The sequence below is a fragment of the Rhinatrema bivittatum genome, chromosome 1 (genome assembly GCF_901001135.1).
Source record: "Rhinatrema bivittatum chromosome 1, aRhiBiv1.1, whole genome shotgun sequence".
NCBI classification, from domain to species: domain Eukaryota; kingdom Metazoa; phylum Chordata; class Amphibia; order Gymnophiona; family Rhinatrematidae; genus Rhinatrema; species Rhinatrema bivittatum.
In genome coordinates, this window is record NC_042615.1 from 2,640,506 (window position 1) to 2,656,167 (window position 15,662).

Genomic DNA, 15,662 nt, shown 5'->3' on the forward strand with positions numbered 1-15,662 from the left:
ATGTTGAGGACTACCATCCTGCTTGTCCTAAGAGAAACCAAGCAAGTCTCAGCAAGTTTTGTGTCTCTCGAGGTCCATATTCGAAAGCAGTTAGCCAGCTAATTGAATACTTGGGCATATCTCTTTATATCTGGCTAATAAGATATATATACATACATATATATCTTTATATCTGGCTAATATCTTTATATCTGGCTAATAAGATATATATATATATATATATATATATATATATATCTTATTAGCCAGATATAAAGATATTAGCCAGGTATCTGGCTAATAAGATATATATACATACATATATATCTTTATATCTGGCTAATATCTTTATATCTGGCTAATATCTTTATATCTGGCTAATAAGATATATATATATATATATATATATATATATATATATATATATATATATATATATATATATATATATATAATTGAATACTTGGGCATATCTCTTTATATCTGGCTAATAAGATATATATACATACATATATATCTTTATATCTGGCTAATATCTTTATATCTGGCTAATAAGATATATATATATATATATATATCTTATTAGCCAGATATAAAGATATTAGCCAGATATAAAGATATTAGCCAGATATAAAGATATATATGTATGTATATATATCTTATTAGCCAGATATAAAGAGATATGCCCAAGTATTCAATTATATATATATATATATATATATATATATATATATATACACACACACACCTCCAAAAGTTAGCCAGATAATTTTATATGGCTAACTTTGTTATTTTATACGGCTAACTTTGTTATTTGGACTGTGTCCAAAAATGGACCTCCTTACTTTAAAAATGCATCAAAGTGAAATAAAAGGTACACACCTGGCCCTCTGCCACCGCTTGCCTGAATACGGCTTCTACTGAATACCAGGTTGCTTTGAGAGTTCAGGCCATTGTTATGTGCAAACTCATGTGCTCTGCTGTGATCCGTCTTCTTAGGTATAAATAGTTTTTCAGCTCCTTTATAACAGAATTGTGAAGTGTGAATCTACGTGAAATCCTTTCATAAACAATGTACATAAGTAACAAGACGCCTATTAAGCAGAACAGTCTTCTCCAGGTCAGATAAACTGAATCTGGAATTATTTCACAAAGGCTGGAAAAACAGTGTTTAGCCAGATTATATTACTGCTTCTACGGACTCATATTTCTAATGAAACTTTGAAGCTGGCTTAATTTTAACACAGCTCAGTAAAAAAAAAAAAAAAAAAATATCTAGTCAGCACATTGATATTGCAGCTTCAATCCCAGCTCTGTGATGACATGTAGTCCAAGACTATGAAATTACTTCCCATAGTCATGCAGTTAGTTTCAACCTGGTTAATTTTCAATTGTCCCAAACACAAACATTTCTCAATCTACTCTACGTATTCAGTAAGATTATGCACATGTAAAGTCAGATGTCTTGACAAATCAAAAATGCTTTTTCGAAGACTACAGAGTGATTTCGAATTTATTCCATCCTATTTATGCATCTAAGTCCTTCCAGAGTCTAATTAAGTTAGATATTTTAGAAGATAAAAATAATCCATTTATCAAAATGTAAAAATGTTTTCATGCTTTTAGGAGGTCAAAACTGAAACACCTTAATTTTTTGAAGAAGAAACATCTGAAAGTCAGGTACTTCCAACCCACTTTTTTTTTTAAACTGAAAAAAAAACAAAAAAAAACAAAAAAACACAACCACACCTCCTGTTTATGAAGTCCTGGCCCCCACCTGCCCTGTCAGCCTGCAGATAGTAGCGTTAAAAGCTGGTTACCTAGGTCCTCTCCACTGGCTGCCCCAGTCTTATAATGTGACCACTGGATGACCTGCCTGAGAGCATCTTCTGTGGACACAGCCGTACCGTCAGGGTGCGCATAGAACAGCAGCAATGGCTGGAAATGACAGCGGAAGCACTTCGAAACCACATCCTTCCATTTCGTTCCAACCTGGGGGCAAATTCAGGAGGACACAGGGTTCAGCGTTCACAGTATACGTAGGTAGTAGCAGTAGTATGTGCTCAGATGTAGCAAGAGATTTTTTTTTTTGGGGGGGGGGAGGGGATGTCTGCTCCACATTTTAGCTTGCTGTCATGATTAAACAGGAGGGGGCCCTCAGCCTGCTAGCATGGTGTGTGTGCGGGGGGGCTCAGCTGCTGCACAGCCACTTCTGTGGTTGTGTGGTGTTTGTTTTTCTTTTTTGATAGTCAGTCAGCTAACTTTATGAATAGTTTATATCCCAGCCAGAATTAGCCAGATAACTTTACCTGGCCATGTAATTAACCTTGCTCTGGAATGCCCCTTCTCTGCCCCTTTTTTTCTGGCTAAGGTTTAGCTATTTAACAACCTATATGGCTTTAAATTAAAAAAACCAAAAAGACATTTAGCTGTTCAGCGGGGAGGGAAATTCATAACTCGGGGTTTGTTCAGTTAAGCCCAAGCTTACAGGGTCATTCATAAAAATGCATTATGGCATTAACACACGAGATAACACATGCGTTAACGCCATAACACACGCGATAATAATGGTAGAGTACGGCACAAATGCAAATTTTTGGAAGGGGTGGGAACAGGGAGGGGTTTGGGCGGGATTTATGAAAATGAGGGGCAATATCACACCATGCGATAGCATGAACCATTCTATTGCACGGTTTTAACGCCGGAAATAACTACACCTTTTCTCCTGGCGTTAAGCTGTGTGATATGGCTGAAATGGCCATAACAATTTGTGATACATTTTTACAATTGCATTCCATCCATTTCTGGGCTTGGAGCGAGAGAAAGAGAAAGGGAGAGAGGGGGAGACAAACACTCTGGGGAGGCTTTCATAGTGTACAACTATTTATATCTCTATAGGAGGGCCATGTAATAGCTCGAGGTCAGGTGTTGGTGGTGGTTTAGGGGCCAGTTTCTCATGTAGAGTGAGACGTATGAACTGCACAGTACTCCTCGGTGAAGATGTGACGTCATTTGGCGTGAGGAAAGACTCACAAAGATGAAATTTTGTATTATGTGTTATCTCACCCTAGCTTGATGGTACCCTGTTATAGAGTAAATCAAGCCAGTATGAGAAAGCAAGTGTTGCTTACCTGTAACAGGTGTTCTCACAGGATAGCAGGATGTCAGTCCTCACAAATGGGTGACATCATCAGGATGGAGCCCAATCACAGAAAACTTCTGTCAAAGTTTCCAGAACTTTAACTGGCCCCTCCTGGGCATACCCAGCATGGCACCAACCCTGCAGCCAGCAGGGGTCCCCCTTCAGTCTTATTTGAAAGCTACAGGCAGTGCCGAAAAATAAAACAAAACGTTACGAACCCAACACCGCGGGGCGGCGGGCGGCTTTCGTGAGGACTAACATCCTGCTGTCCTGTGAGAACACCTGTTACAGGTAAGCAACATTTGCTTTCTCGCAGGATGGTAGTCCTCACATATGGGTGAGTACCGAGCTGAGGATGTCCGAAAATGCACCAAATGTACCCAACGGCGTGCAACAGGAACAACTGGGGTGGAATTTGGTAGAACGCATCCTGAACCCCACTGGGCAGGCGGCAAGGTGTAAGTACGTCATGTTGGAAATAGGTTACACAGGACAGACTGGCCGAAGATGGAATCTTGTCTTCCGGCTTTGTCCAAGCAATAGTGGGCTGCAAAAGTGTGGAGAGAACTCCAAGTGGCAGCCCTGCAAATGTCAGGAAGCGGCACCGATCGGAAGTGTGCTACTGAAGTCGCCATGGCCCTCACAGAGTGTGCTTTGACACGGTCTTGAAAAGGAATGCCTGCTTGCTGATAGCAAAGAGATATGCAGTCCGCCAACCAGGAGGAGAGAGTCTGCTTACCCACAGGTTGCCCTAATTTATTGGGATGGAAAGAGACGAATAACTGAGTACTCTTCCTGTGGGCAACTGTACGGTCTAGGTAGAACGCTAGAGCCCGTTTACAGTCAAGGGTATGCAGAGCCTGTTCCTCTGGACTGGAATGGGGCTTGGGAAAGAAGGTAGGTAGTATGATGGATTGATTAATGTGAAATTCCGAAACTACCTTAGGCAAAAACTTAGGGTGAGTGCAGAGTATCGCCCGGTCCTGCAGGAGTTTAGTGTAAGGCGGATAGGTAACTAGGGCCTGTAACTCACTAACCCTGCGAGCTGAAGTGATAGCCAAAAGGAAAATCACTTTCCATGTGAGATATTTTAGGTCACAGGAGTGAAGAGGCTCGAATGGTTGTTTCATGAGCCGACCAAGAACTAGATTAAGGTCCCAAGAAGGGGCCGGAGATCATAAAGGTGGCTTGACATGGAGCAAGCCCTTTAAAAAGCATGTTACGAGGGGTTGTACTGATATAGGGACATCCCCCGACACCTTTATGGAAGGCGGCTACCCCACTGACATGCATTCTGATTGAAGATGTCTTTAAACCTGACTGACAAATGCCAGAGATAGTCCAAAAACCTTGGGATTGGACAGGAAAAGGGATCAAGGGACTGCGAAGTGCACCATGATGTGTACCTTTCCCATTTATAGGAATAAGATTTTCTTGTGGAAGGCTTTCGCAAAGCAATCAGGACACGAGAAACCGAATCTGAAAGGTTAAGTGGTTGAAGGATTAACCTTTCAACATCCATGCCGTCAGGAACAAGGCCCGAAGATTGGGATGGCATAGGCATCCGTCGTTTTGAGTGATCAGATGCGGGTCCATTCCCAAGGGAATGTGCCTGCGGATGGAGAGATCCTGGAGTATGGGAAACCACACTTGGCGTGGCCAGTGAGGTGCTATCAGGATCATGGTTCCTTTGTCCTGACGCAGCTTCACGAGAGTCTTCGAAAGAAGTGGAAGTGGAGGGAATGCATAGAGCAGACCGGTTTCCCACGAGAGGGAGAATGCATCTCTGGGCTGAGAGCGCTCGCTCCGAATGAGGGAGCAGTAGTTGTCCACTTTGTGGTGCTGAGGGGACGCAAAGAGGTCTGTCTGTGTGTATCCCCATTGGCGAAAGATTGAAGTCGCTACCGAGGGGTTGAGAGACCACTTGTGTGGCTTGAAGACACGACTCAGTTTGTCTGCCAAGACATTGTCCACTCCCGGCAAGTAGGTGGCCCTGAAGTACATCGAGTGGGAGAGCACTTCCGACCAGATCTGCGCAGCTTCCTGACACAGAAGGAAGGAGCCTGTGCCTCCCTGCTTGTTGATGTACCACATGGCCACCTGGTTGTCCGTCTGAATCAGGATGACGTGATTTGATAGGCGTTCCTGAAAAGCCCTGAGAGCATATCGCATTGCTCGAAGTTCTAGGAAGTTTATTTGATGTTTGGCTTCCTCTGGAGACCAAGACCCTTGTGTCTGTAGATTGTCCATGTGGGCTCCCCACCCGAGGTTGGAAGCATCGGTGGTGAGAATGAGTTGAGGATCTGGCACTTAAAAAGGCAGACCCTGGAGGAGATTGTTGGGATTTTTCCACCAGGTGAGAGACAGACTGAGTGAGTCGATGATGTGGACAATGGTCGACAGAGGCTGAACAGCTTGAATCCATTGTGACCTCAGAGTCCAATGCATGAGCCTCATGGCCAGGCGGGCCATTGGTGTGACATGGACTGAGGATGCCATGTGTCCTAAAAGGACGAGGAATTGGGGAGCTGTTGCTGTATGCTGAGACTGCAACTGGTGAGTGAGAGACACAAGAGTTCGCGTTCGTTGTTGCGGTAGAAAGGCTTTTGCCTGCAAGATGTCCAAGTCTGCCCCAATGAACGACAAGGTTTGAGATGGGACTAAATATTTCTCGTAATTGACGAGAAATCCTAGAGAAATTGCTGGGTTGGAGCCCTGATTAACCAGTCATTGAGATAGGGGTAGACGTGAACACCTTCTTTCCTGAGAAAAGCTGCGACAACCACGAGATATTTGGTAAAGACTTGTGGTGCCGATGCTAGGCCGAACAGAAGCATGCGGTATTGATAGTGCTTTGGGCCTACTAAAAACCTGAGGTACTTGCGATGAGCTGGAGATATCGCAATGTGTGTGTATGCTTCCTGAAGGTCCAGAGAGCAGAGCCAGTCTCCTCTTTGCAGAAGAGGTAGAAGCGAGCCCAAGGTTACCATCTTGGACTTTTCTCGCTGTAGGTACTTGAGAGTATGTAGGTCCAGAATTGGACGAACTCCCTCGGAATTTTTGGGGATCAAAAAGTATCGGGAATAGAACCCTAGGCCTTGCTGCGAGAGAGGGACGGGTTCTATTGCTCTTAACTGGAGAAGAAGGGAAACCTCCTGTTCCAGAAGGACAGAATGGTCGGATACTCTCCATGCTTGCAGAGGTGCTGAGTTCAGTGGAAGAGCAAGAAAGTTTAGGTGGTAACCCTGAGCAATGATTGCTAGCACCCATTGGTCGGTTGTGATTGATTGCCACATGCCATGAAAGTGGCACAATCGACCTCCCACTGGAATGGTTGGCAGAGGGATCAGGCTGCTGCTCTCCAAGGGAACGTCAAAAACCTGAAGCAGGCCCCAGCTGGGGAGCTGCTTGTGGCTTTTGCTTCCGGGGCTGGCGGGGCTGAGATTTCTGATAAGGCCTCGTAACTCCAGACCTTGTTGGTGGAGGATAGTACTTCCTTGGGCAGAAGAATGACTTCTTAGAGTCCTTCTTGAAGGGCTGTCTAGAAGGGAAGTCAGAAGGTATCGATGAGAGCTGTTTGAGGGTCTCATGATAGTCCTTTAATTCAGCCACTATTTGCTGAATCTGTTCACCGAACAGATTATCTCCTATACAGGGCAGGTCAGAAAGCCTGTCTTGTACTTCTGGGCGAAGGTCAGAAGACTTGAGCCAGGCCCAGCGTCTTGCCGAAATGGCAGTTGCAGACACTCTTGTGGAGGTGTCGAAGATATCGTAAGCTATTCTTATCTCATGCTTTCCTGCCTCAAACCCCTTGTTGACAAGGGTTTGAAGATGTTATTTATTTATTTAAAGGCTTTTATATACTGATGTTCACTGTAAACCGAACCGATATGTACTTGTACATGATCTTCGGTATAGAAAAGTATTTAAAATAAATAAAATAAAAATACTATTACATACCGCGTCGGTTTACATAGAACCAAAGTTGGAAATTACATCGAACAAGTTGGTACAAATATTTATTTATTTTATTTGGGTTTTTTTTTTTTATATACTGACATTCTTACATCCGATGTAAATCATACCGGTTTACATTAAACAGAATAGCAGGAAATAAATTTCCATAGTCTAATACAATGAACATTTCTAATTAAAATTGTTAACAAACGAAAAGAAAAGGTAAAGAATTGGAATAAAGGTTAAATTACAGAAAAATATAAAAGATTTTTTTTTTTTTTTTTAGAAGCAGAAGGGTTGCACGAAGGGGTGCACAAAGTGTACTGGGGCAATGGATCCAGTATTTTCCCAGTTCTTTTTAAGGAGGTCAAGAAGAACTTGATGAATGGGAATAGAAGTGATCACTTTAGGGGCATCCAGGAATTGGAGAAGCTCCATCAACTGGTGCCTATCATCTTTCTCCGTCTGAAGCTGGAAAGGGACCAATTCTGACATTTCCTTCACAAAATTAATGAAAGAGAGGTCCTCTGGAGGAGAACGCTTTCTACTTTCAGTAGGAGAGGGAGGTGAAGGTAAGTCATCGGTGTCTGTGGAAGTATCATCACCCCAGGTGTCATAAGGATCAGTAGGCTGACCTGTAGGACGAGAAGGGAGTTGGACACCCGAAGGGCCCGGCTGAGGCTCCGAGAAAATCGAAGGAATCACCGGGGGCACCGTGGACACCCTGGAGGGCATCGGTGCCGGCATCGAAGGCATCGATGGTGCCGATGTGCATATCGCTCCCGATGAATGAATCGGTGGTGAGGGACGACATGGCATCGATGGCTGAGGCAATACCCCCGAAGGAGGAATGCGAAACTGTGTTTCTCCTCCCGATGAAGCAGTCATCAGGGAGTGCACCGGGAATTACCGGTGGAAGGGCAGTCATGAGCGCCTCCATCCGGGATAGCAGCGGTGCCAGCGCTGCTGGAATCGGGTCGTGACCGGTTCCACTCTCGGTGCCGGTACCGGAGGGACCTGGAGTCGTTGCATCGCCTTGTCGATGGCCTCCTGGACCAGCTGGTCCAGTTCTTCCCTGAGTCCTGGGGCAATCAGCTCCGGGTCCGTGACGGAAGAGGGAGGCTGAGGCACAGTCGGAGGGACCACCTTTACAGGCGGCATCGCGACTCCCAAACCCCGATCGGCTGAGGGTGGCCTCAATGTCCCGGTCGCAGGAGTGGTCGGTGCCGTTCCTGGACAGGGCTTCTTCGATGGTGGCTCGGACTGTGGAGAGGTCGATGATTTCGCTCCCTCGACGGTCCGAGACTTACAATGCCGATGGCGATGTTTCTCCCTTCGATCCCCTCAATCTTGAGGGGGAGAAACGGGAGTCGATGGCCGAGAAGATGTCGATGGTGGGCGGTCACCAGACTGTTGTCAATGGTGGTGTGACTTTGACGGTGCCGGTTCTGATGACGTCGATGCTATGGACGGCGTCTGGGTGTGAGCACGGAAAAGGAGTCCCATCTTCTCCATTCTGGCTTTGCAACCTTTTGGTGTCATTAGGGCACATTTGGTGCAAGTCAGGACATCATGCTCACGGCCTAAACACATTACACAGACTCTATGAGGGTCTGTGACAGACATGGTGCGAGTACAGACGAAAACCCGACGCCATGGCCATAGAAAAAAATCGAGCCGTGGTACGGTCGACGGCCAGTAGGCCGCAAGGGCCAAAGTCGACGGTAATAGACTAAAAACGGTGAAAAACTTACCGGAGTACCGCGGCCTGAGAAAAGTTAGAGGAGGGACCCCTCTGGGACAAAATAATTTTAAATAAGTCCGTGAGGAAAATTCCTGTCAGGAATGTGTTCAGAGCTCCTAAACTGCGATGCTACTGCTGCGCGGAAAAAAGAAGACTGAAGGGGGACCCCTGCTGGCTGCAGGGTTAGTACCTTGCTGGGCATGTCCAGTAGGGGCCAGTCAAAGTTCTGGAAACTTTGACAGAAGTTTTCCGTGATTGGGCTCCATCCTGATGATGTCACCCATATGTGAGGACTAATTCTGCTGTCCTGTGAGAAAGCACATTACAAAAGTAATGAAGTGTGAAGTAAAGCAGAAGCAGGCTCACCTCTTTCACAGTGGCATCATCGAATAAAACCCATCTGGAACTCTTGGTATGGTAGGCAAAGGCACAGTAATGGTGGCTTGTGTAGCAGATCATCCCCATAAGATAGAGCTCACTGTTTTTTGCTTGTTCATCTGTCACCCTATAAAACAACTGTAAGAGTGTACAATTACTGACAGGAAAACTCATCTTTAACTTTTCACACTAGCTTACTTCTGGTGCTTTTATAGACAATTTTGTGGCAACCATAGTAGTTTCATACTGGCAAAATGCTGCTGCAATTAAAAAAGTTTCATCTAGTTTTATAATAGAGGTGGGTAAACTACAGCACCCAGGGCACATCTGGAAGCTTCCACTGAGCCACAGCAAAGACAGCAAGTCATTTCTGCTTTACAATCCCTGAGGGAGTGGTAGGGACTGGAAAACTGAGTAGTTTGATGTGGATGGGCAGACAGTTTTCTGTGTATGAGTCAGAAGCGATGTTGCTGCTGCACATGCCTCTGTTTGAACTCTCCCATCACTGGCCCTTTAATATCCAGGCACATCACCAAAGTGGCCCTTGGACAATATGGTTAGACCACTCATGTTTTCTCTTGGTTCTGCAGAAACTGGGCTCTTAATGGGTTAGCTAACAAGGTTATCGAAAAAAGATGTTGTAATCCTCATAGGCCTCTTCTTCAGATGTAAGATCGAAGAGGTGGCCCTCCGAGGTCTGAAGAGTCCAGCTTTACAGGAATTTTTACATGGACTTCATTTTGTTTCAATGCTCTTGCTGCCTCTCTAGCAACCTTATCCACTGGAGAACTTGACTCGAAGACCTCGGGCCATACCAGTGAGGTGCAATGGAGTGGACAATAGCAGCCCATGGTCTGCAGCTTTTAGGGACACCGCAGGAATGGTAAAATGAGAAGCCTCGGAAAGGCAAAATTGGTTATTCTGGTATTTCTTGCTACCTAGTTAGTTATGAATTGCATTGTTAAACTTGCAGCTATTTTTCAAAAAGAAATGAAAACACGAAAGACTCTGGGCCATAGACCACCACACCAAAATGGTTGGCATCTATTCACAAGCACGGTACATTGTGGCACTGAGTCTTAGCAGCAACGTGGCAGACTCAGATGCTGCAGGATATACAAATCCTGTTGCTTCTCTTGGTATATAAATTCCTGCAGCACCATAGCTGTAAACCTAAGTAGCAAGTTCCAAATTCCCATTTTCTGAACCCTTAGTGTACCATAAAATTAATTTCATAACAATGGCATATGCCTATGAAGCACATTAAGCAGAACCTCTGACTGCAGGCAGCATTGCTTGACCAAGCTAAGACCAGTTTCTGCCATCAGGAAAGACACTGGTGGAAGAAGAGCATGAGACACACACTAGTGGGGTGAAGGGATCGAAAAAGACTAGAGGGAAGGTGGGGGAAGGGAGAGAGATACTGATGGAACAGGCTAGATTTGACAAAACACAAAACAAAATAAATTTAACTGCAAACCTTTTGCTGGTTTCAATTAGCAAGAAAATAATATTGGTGAGCACAACTGGCATTTCATGTTTTTTACACTGGAAAACAAAAAAAAATGTATTGGGTGCATCAAACCTGGCTGCAGTGCTAAAAAGAAAAAGGTTTTGGATTAAATTTGAGGTGGGGGCATGATTGGAAGGTGGGAGCAGAAGGAGGGCAGCCCAGAAAGTTCTGGTTCTGCCTGCTGTCCTTATGGAAGATGACAAAGCTTGAAGCAAGTCACAGAAGCTTCCCAGGATTTGCAAAGATTTTTCTGCCAAAGGCTGTATTTATGTCGTATTTTACAATGTTTTATGCTATACTTACACTGTATTTTATAATGTGTTTATGATACACTATTTTGTACACTGCTTAGCATCAAATTTTTCAAAATAAACAGTATGTAAGCACCTTGACATAAACATTAGAAGTAAAAGTATTCTGGCCCAAAGCACTACATAGTGCTAGGTCCTATTACAAGTGCTTGACTCTGGCAAAGGCAAAGAGCTGGCTTTAGGACCACTGCTACTACTGGATAAACATAGCTAGAGGAGCCACTAGGGCCAACCGCAGCAATGCAGGGACTGGGAGAAGAGCGGCAAGAACCGCAAACAGAGAAAATAGGACTTTTCCTCTCTATAGCTGCTCCTGATTCTGGAGAACAGGAAAACATGGAAATGTCTGCGATCCATGATGAAAGTTCCCTTACTGCAGGTGCAGGGAGAAACGCTCCTTTTTGGAAGCTTTGGAACCAGTGGTACCGGATTAAGAGGCCCTGGAGCAATTCTTTGAATAGATATTGGTAATTTCCTTCTTTCACCCAGAGAAGAGAACGTTAATGGGGCAGCATCACACAGAGGGAGAAAATGACAGCAAACAAGCAACACAAGGCCCATCTCATCTACACATTCCTGATGAAAAAACTGCAGAGTCAAGCCAGTCTCAAGCTTTATCCTTATCTCCAACGATCTTCTGTACTTTGCCACTTCAGGAAAGTTTGGGATTAACACTGCCCTAAAAGGAAACATTGCACAAGGTCCTTCAATCCCAAAGAAAGCCAAACAAATGAGAAAGGGTTAGAAGGACGGTCAGACTTACCCCTGGAAGATAAATCTGTGTTTCCAGAATCCGCACAACATCCTCCGTTAGATCTGAATTATCAGAGTCCCAGACTAAGCCGATGGTGACAATTTCTGGGCAGTTCATGAGGACACGGCGGATTTTAATCTTCTGCCCACAGTTACTCTGCAGGGAAACAGAAAGTCACATCAAAAACATAACATTCAAAATTCCCATACTGGATCAGACCAAGGGTCCATCAAGCCCAGCATCCTGTTTCCAACAATGGCCAAACCAAGCTACAAGTACCTAAGTATATCCCATATGACTGAGCAGGTAATGGACTTCTCCAAGAACTTATCCAAACCTTTTTTGAACCCAGCTACACTAACTGCACTAACCACATCCTCTGGCAACAAATTCCAGAGCTTTATTGTGCGTTGAGTGAAAAATAATTTTCTCCGATTAGTTTTAAATGTGCTACTTGCTAACTTGATGGAATGCCCCCTAGTCCTTCTATTATTCGAAAGTGTAAATAACCGATTCACATCTACTCGTTCAAGACCTCTCATGATCTTAAACACCTCTATCATATCCCCCTCAGCCGTCTCTTCTCCAAGCTGAACAGCCCTAACCTCTTTAGCCTTTCCTCATAGGGGAGCTGTTCCATCCCCTTTATCATTTTGGTCGCCCTTCTCTGTACCTTCTCCATTGCAATTATATCTTTTTTGAGATGTGGCGATCAGAATTGTACACAGTATTCAAGGTGCGGTCTCACAGAGCGATACAGAGGCATTATGACATTTTCTGTTTTATTCACCATTCCCTTCCTAATTCCTAACAGTTTGCTTTTTTGACTCCCACAGCACATTGAGCCGACTATTTTAAAGTATTATCCACTATAATGCCTAGATCTTTTTCCTGGGTGGTAGCTCCTAATATGGAACCTAACATCGTGTAACTATAGCATGGGTTATTTTTCCCTATATGCATCACCTTGCACTTATCCACATTAAATTTCATCTGCCATTTGGATGCCCAATCTTCCAGCCTTGCAAGGTCCTCCTGCAATTTATCACAATCTGCTTGTGATTTAGCTACTCTGAATAATTTTGTATCATCTGCAAATTTGATTACCTCGCTTGTATTCCTTTCTAGATCATTTATAAATATATTGAACCACACTGGTCCAAGCACAGCTCCCTGAGGCACTCCACTGTTTACCCTTTTCTACTGAGAAAATTGACCATTTAATCCTACTCTGTTTCCTGTCTTTTAACCAGTTTGTAATCCACGAAAAGACATCGCCTCCTATCCCATGACTTTTTAGTTCTCAGAAGCCTCTCATGAGGGACTTTGTCAAACGCCTTCTGAAAATCCAAATACACTACATCTACCGGTTCAAACTTTATCCACATGTTTATTAACCCCTTCAAAAAAATGAAGATTTGTTAGGCAAGACTTGCCTTGGGTAAAGCCATGCTGACTGTATTCCATTAAACCAGCGGTTCTCAACCTGTGGGTCGCGACCCCGGCGGGGGTCGAACGACCAAAACACAGGGGTCGCCTGTGTTTTGGTCGTTCGACCAAAACAGGTCTGCAGACCGACCCCAACAGCCCGGTCCGCAGACCAGTACCAGGCCGTTGGGGTTTTTTGCCGGTCTGCGGCGCCGCGGCTGCTGCGGGGAGGCAGGGCGAAGCTAGAGACCTGCCTCCTCCAACCCCAAAAGGGAGCGCGTCGCGGTGCTCCTCCTACTGGGGGTCCAGGAGCGGTCCGGGAACGATCTCCTGGGCGTGAGCCGTCGGCTGCCAGTAATCAAAATGGCGCCGACGGCCCTTTGCCCTCACTATGTCACTGGGACCGACCACTGCTATTGGTCGGTCTCAGTGACATAGTGAGGGCAAAGGGCCGTCGGCGCCATTTTGATTACTGGCAGCCGACGGCCCACGCCCAGGAGATCATTCCCGGACCGCTCCTGGACCCCCGCTGGACCACCAGGGACGTTTGGCAGGTCTTGGGGGGGTCAGGAGGGTGGGGGGTTGCGGTAAATTAAGTCGGCAGGTCTTGGGGGTTCAGGAGGGTGGGGGGTTACGGTAAATTAAGTCGGCAGGTCTTGGGGGGGGTGCGGTAAATTAAGTCGGCAGGTCTTGGGGGAGTCAGGAGGGTGGGGGTTGTTAAAGTGTGGGATGGGGTTTTTTTTTGGGGGGGGAGGGGTTCCCAGAGTTTTCTGATCTGGGGAGTGGACCGAAATGGCCCTCCCCAGACCCGAAAACAAAATGGGGAGAAAAAAAAAAGCTATGCACTCCCCTAATTTGCTCCATAAGACGCCCAGACGCAGAGCCAGTTTAGCACAATTTTTTTTTTTTTTTAAATTTTCCCCCTCTGAATCCTAGGTGCGTCTTATGGTCAGGTGCGTCTTATGGAGCGAAAAATACGGTACTTCCTGCCCGCCCTGCCCCGGAAGACAAATGTTGCCGGAGCCGCACAGGCAGGAAGGAGGAGGCGCGTCAGCCACGTGCAAAAGAGGAGCAGCGGGGCGGGAAGACTAGGGCCACTGCAGAGCCCATCCTGTGGCAACCCGTAAAGAAGAGGCCCAGAGGTGAGAGAGAGGTGTGTGCGAGTATGAGATGAGTTGAGAGATTGTGTGTGAGAGTAAATTGAGAGACTGTGTGTGTTTGCAGAGACAGCATGTGAGAGCCTCTGTGTGTGTGAAAGAGACAGCATGTGACAGTGAGAGCCTGTGCTTGAGCAAGGCAGCATGTGGGGGTGTGAGAGAGCCTGTGTGTGAGACTCAGACAGCCTGTGCCAGTGAGAGACTGTGTGTATGAATGATTGCATGACAGAAAGAGCATGTGACAGTGAGATCCTGTGTGTGTGTGTGAGAGAAATGCATGTGAGAATGAGAACCTGACTGTGTGTTTGAGGGAAGACGACAGGTGGAGAGAAAAGAAACAAAAAAAGGCAATATAAAAGGAAATGGCAAAAAAATAAAGGGAAGCAGATGTAAAAACAAATAAATTACTTTTTACTGATTGGTACATGTAATCTTTGGGAATGTGCAAGAGTAGCACTTTCTCTATGGCGGATCTCACAATGTATGAGATCAACATGGAGGAAGTGGAAACCCAGGGGCCTGCACAGAGGAGGCAGCAGAATGGGCTTCAGTGCCAATAGCAGCAATCAGTGCCTCCCCAATAGCCACGTGGCAGCAGTGGCAGTAATTAGATTAATTGTTTGACTCAGCTGGAGGTGACAAAGTATGAAGTGGGATGTGAAATCAGCTTGATCTGGTGGAGAATTAGAATTGCTGTTACACATGAACTGTATTTGGCAAACATAAAGGGAGCCAGGATAATCAATTGATGCCTGCAGCTGAGGACTGATTCATTATGACTCATGTAGAAATTAGTGCATTTTCCAGATTAGTCTGCATAACACAATTTTCAACATTCAGCATTATTTCTGCTGCATAGAGTTTTATCTGAGAGGCTCTGAGGTTGTGAGGGAGCCAGTAAGAGTGAGAGCATGCGTGTGTATGAGAAAATCCAGGGGAGTAAGAGTGTGTGTGTGTGAGTGGGGGGGGGGGGGGGGGAGAGAGTGTCTTACACCCTGAGAGTGTATCAGTGTCTGTGAGAGTGAGAGGTTATGGTGGGTATAAGAGCATGAATGTGTAAGTATGTGACAGTGTATGTGTGAGAGAGAATGGACATGTGAGTGTATGTGTGAGAGAGAGAGGATAACCTCCTAATCCTCGACAATATCAGGGTGACTGGAAATCAAGAGCTCCCATGTATGGACAGCAGGGGCTTTTTAAAATCCTTATTAGTTTTAATTATTGTGTGTTATTTGATATATGTGCTGTTTTGAAATATTATTGGTGTTTGGGAAATTATAAAAATGTATATGATTTTAA

General features: G+C 45.2%; 1 protein-coding gene across 2 annotated transcripts in view; it reads right to left on the minus strand.

Annotated features, from left to right (window-relative positions):
• Positions 1-15,662, minus strand: part of USP53 (ubiquitin specific peptidase 53) — a 213,866-nt gene that overhangs the window by 108,286 nt on the left and 89,918 nt on the right. For both annotated transcript variants that reach the window (XM_029607059.1, XM_029606209.1), the window contains exons 7-10: positions 11,788-11,934; positions 9,189-9,338; positions 1,800-1,971; positions 862-999 (exon numbers count right to left, since the gene is read on the minus strand). In XM_029607059.1, coding sequence (XP_029462919.1) covers positions 862-999; positions 1,800-1,971; positions 9,189-9,338; positions 11,788-11,934 — 607 coding nt within the window. The remainder of the gene's footprint in view (positions 1-861; positions 1,000-1,799; positions 1,972-9,188; positions 9,339-11,787; positions 11,935-15,662) is intronic.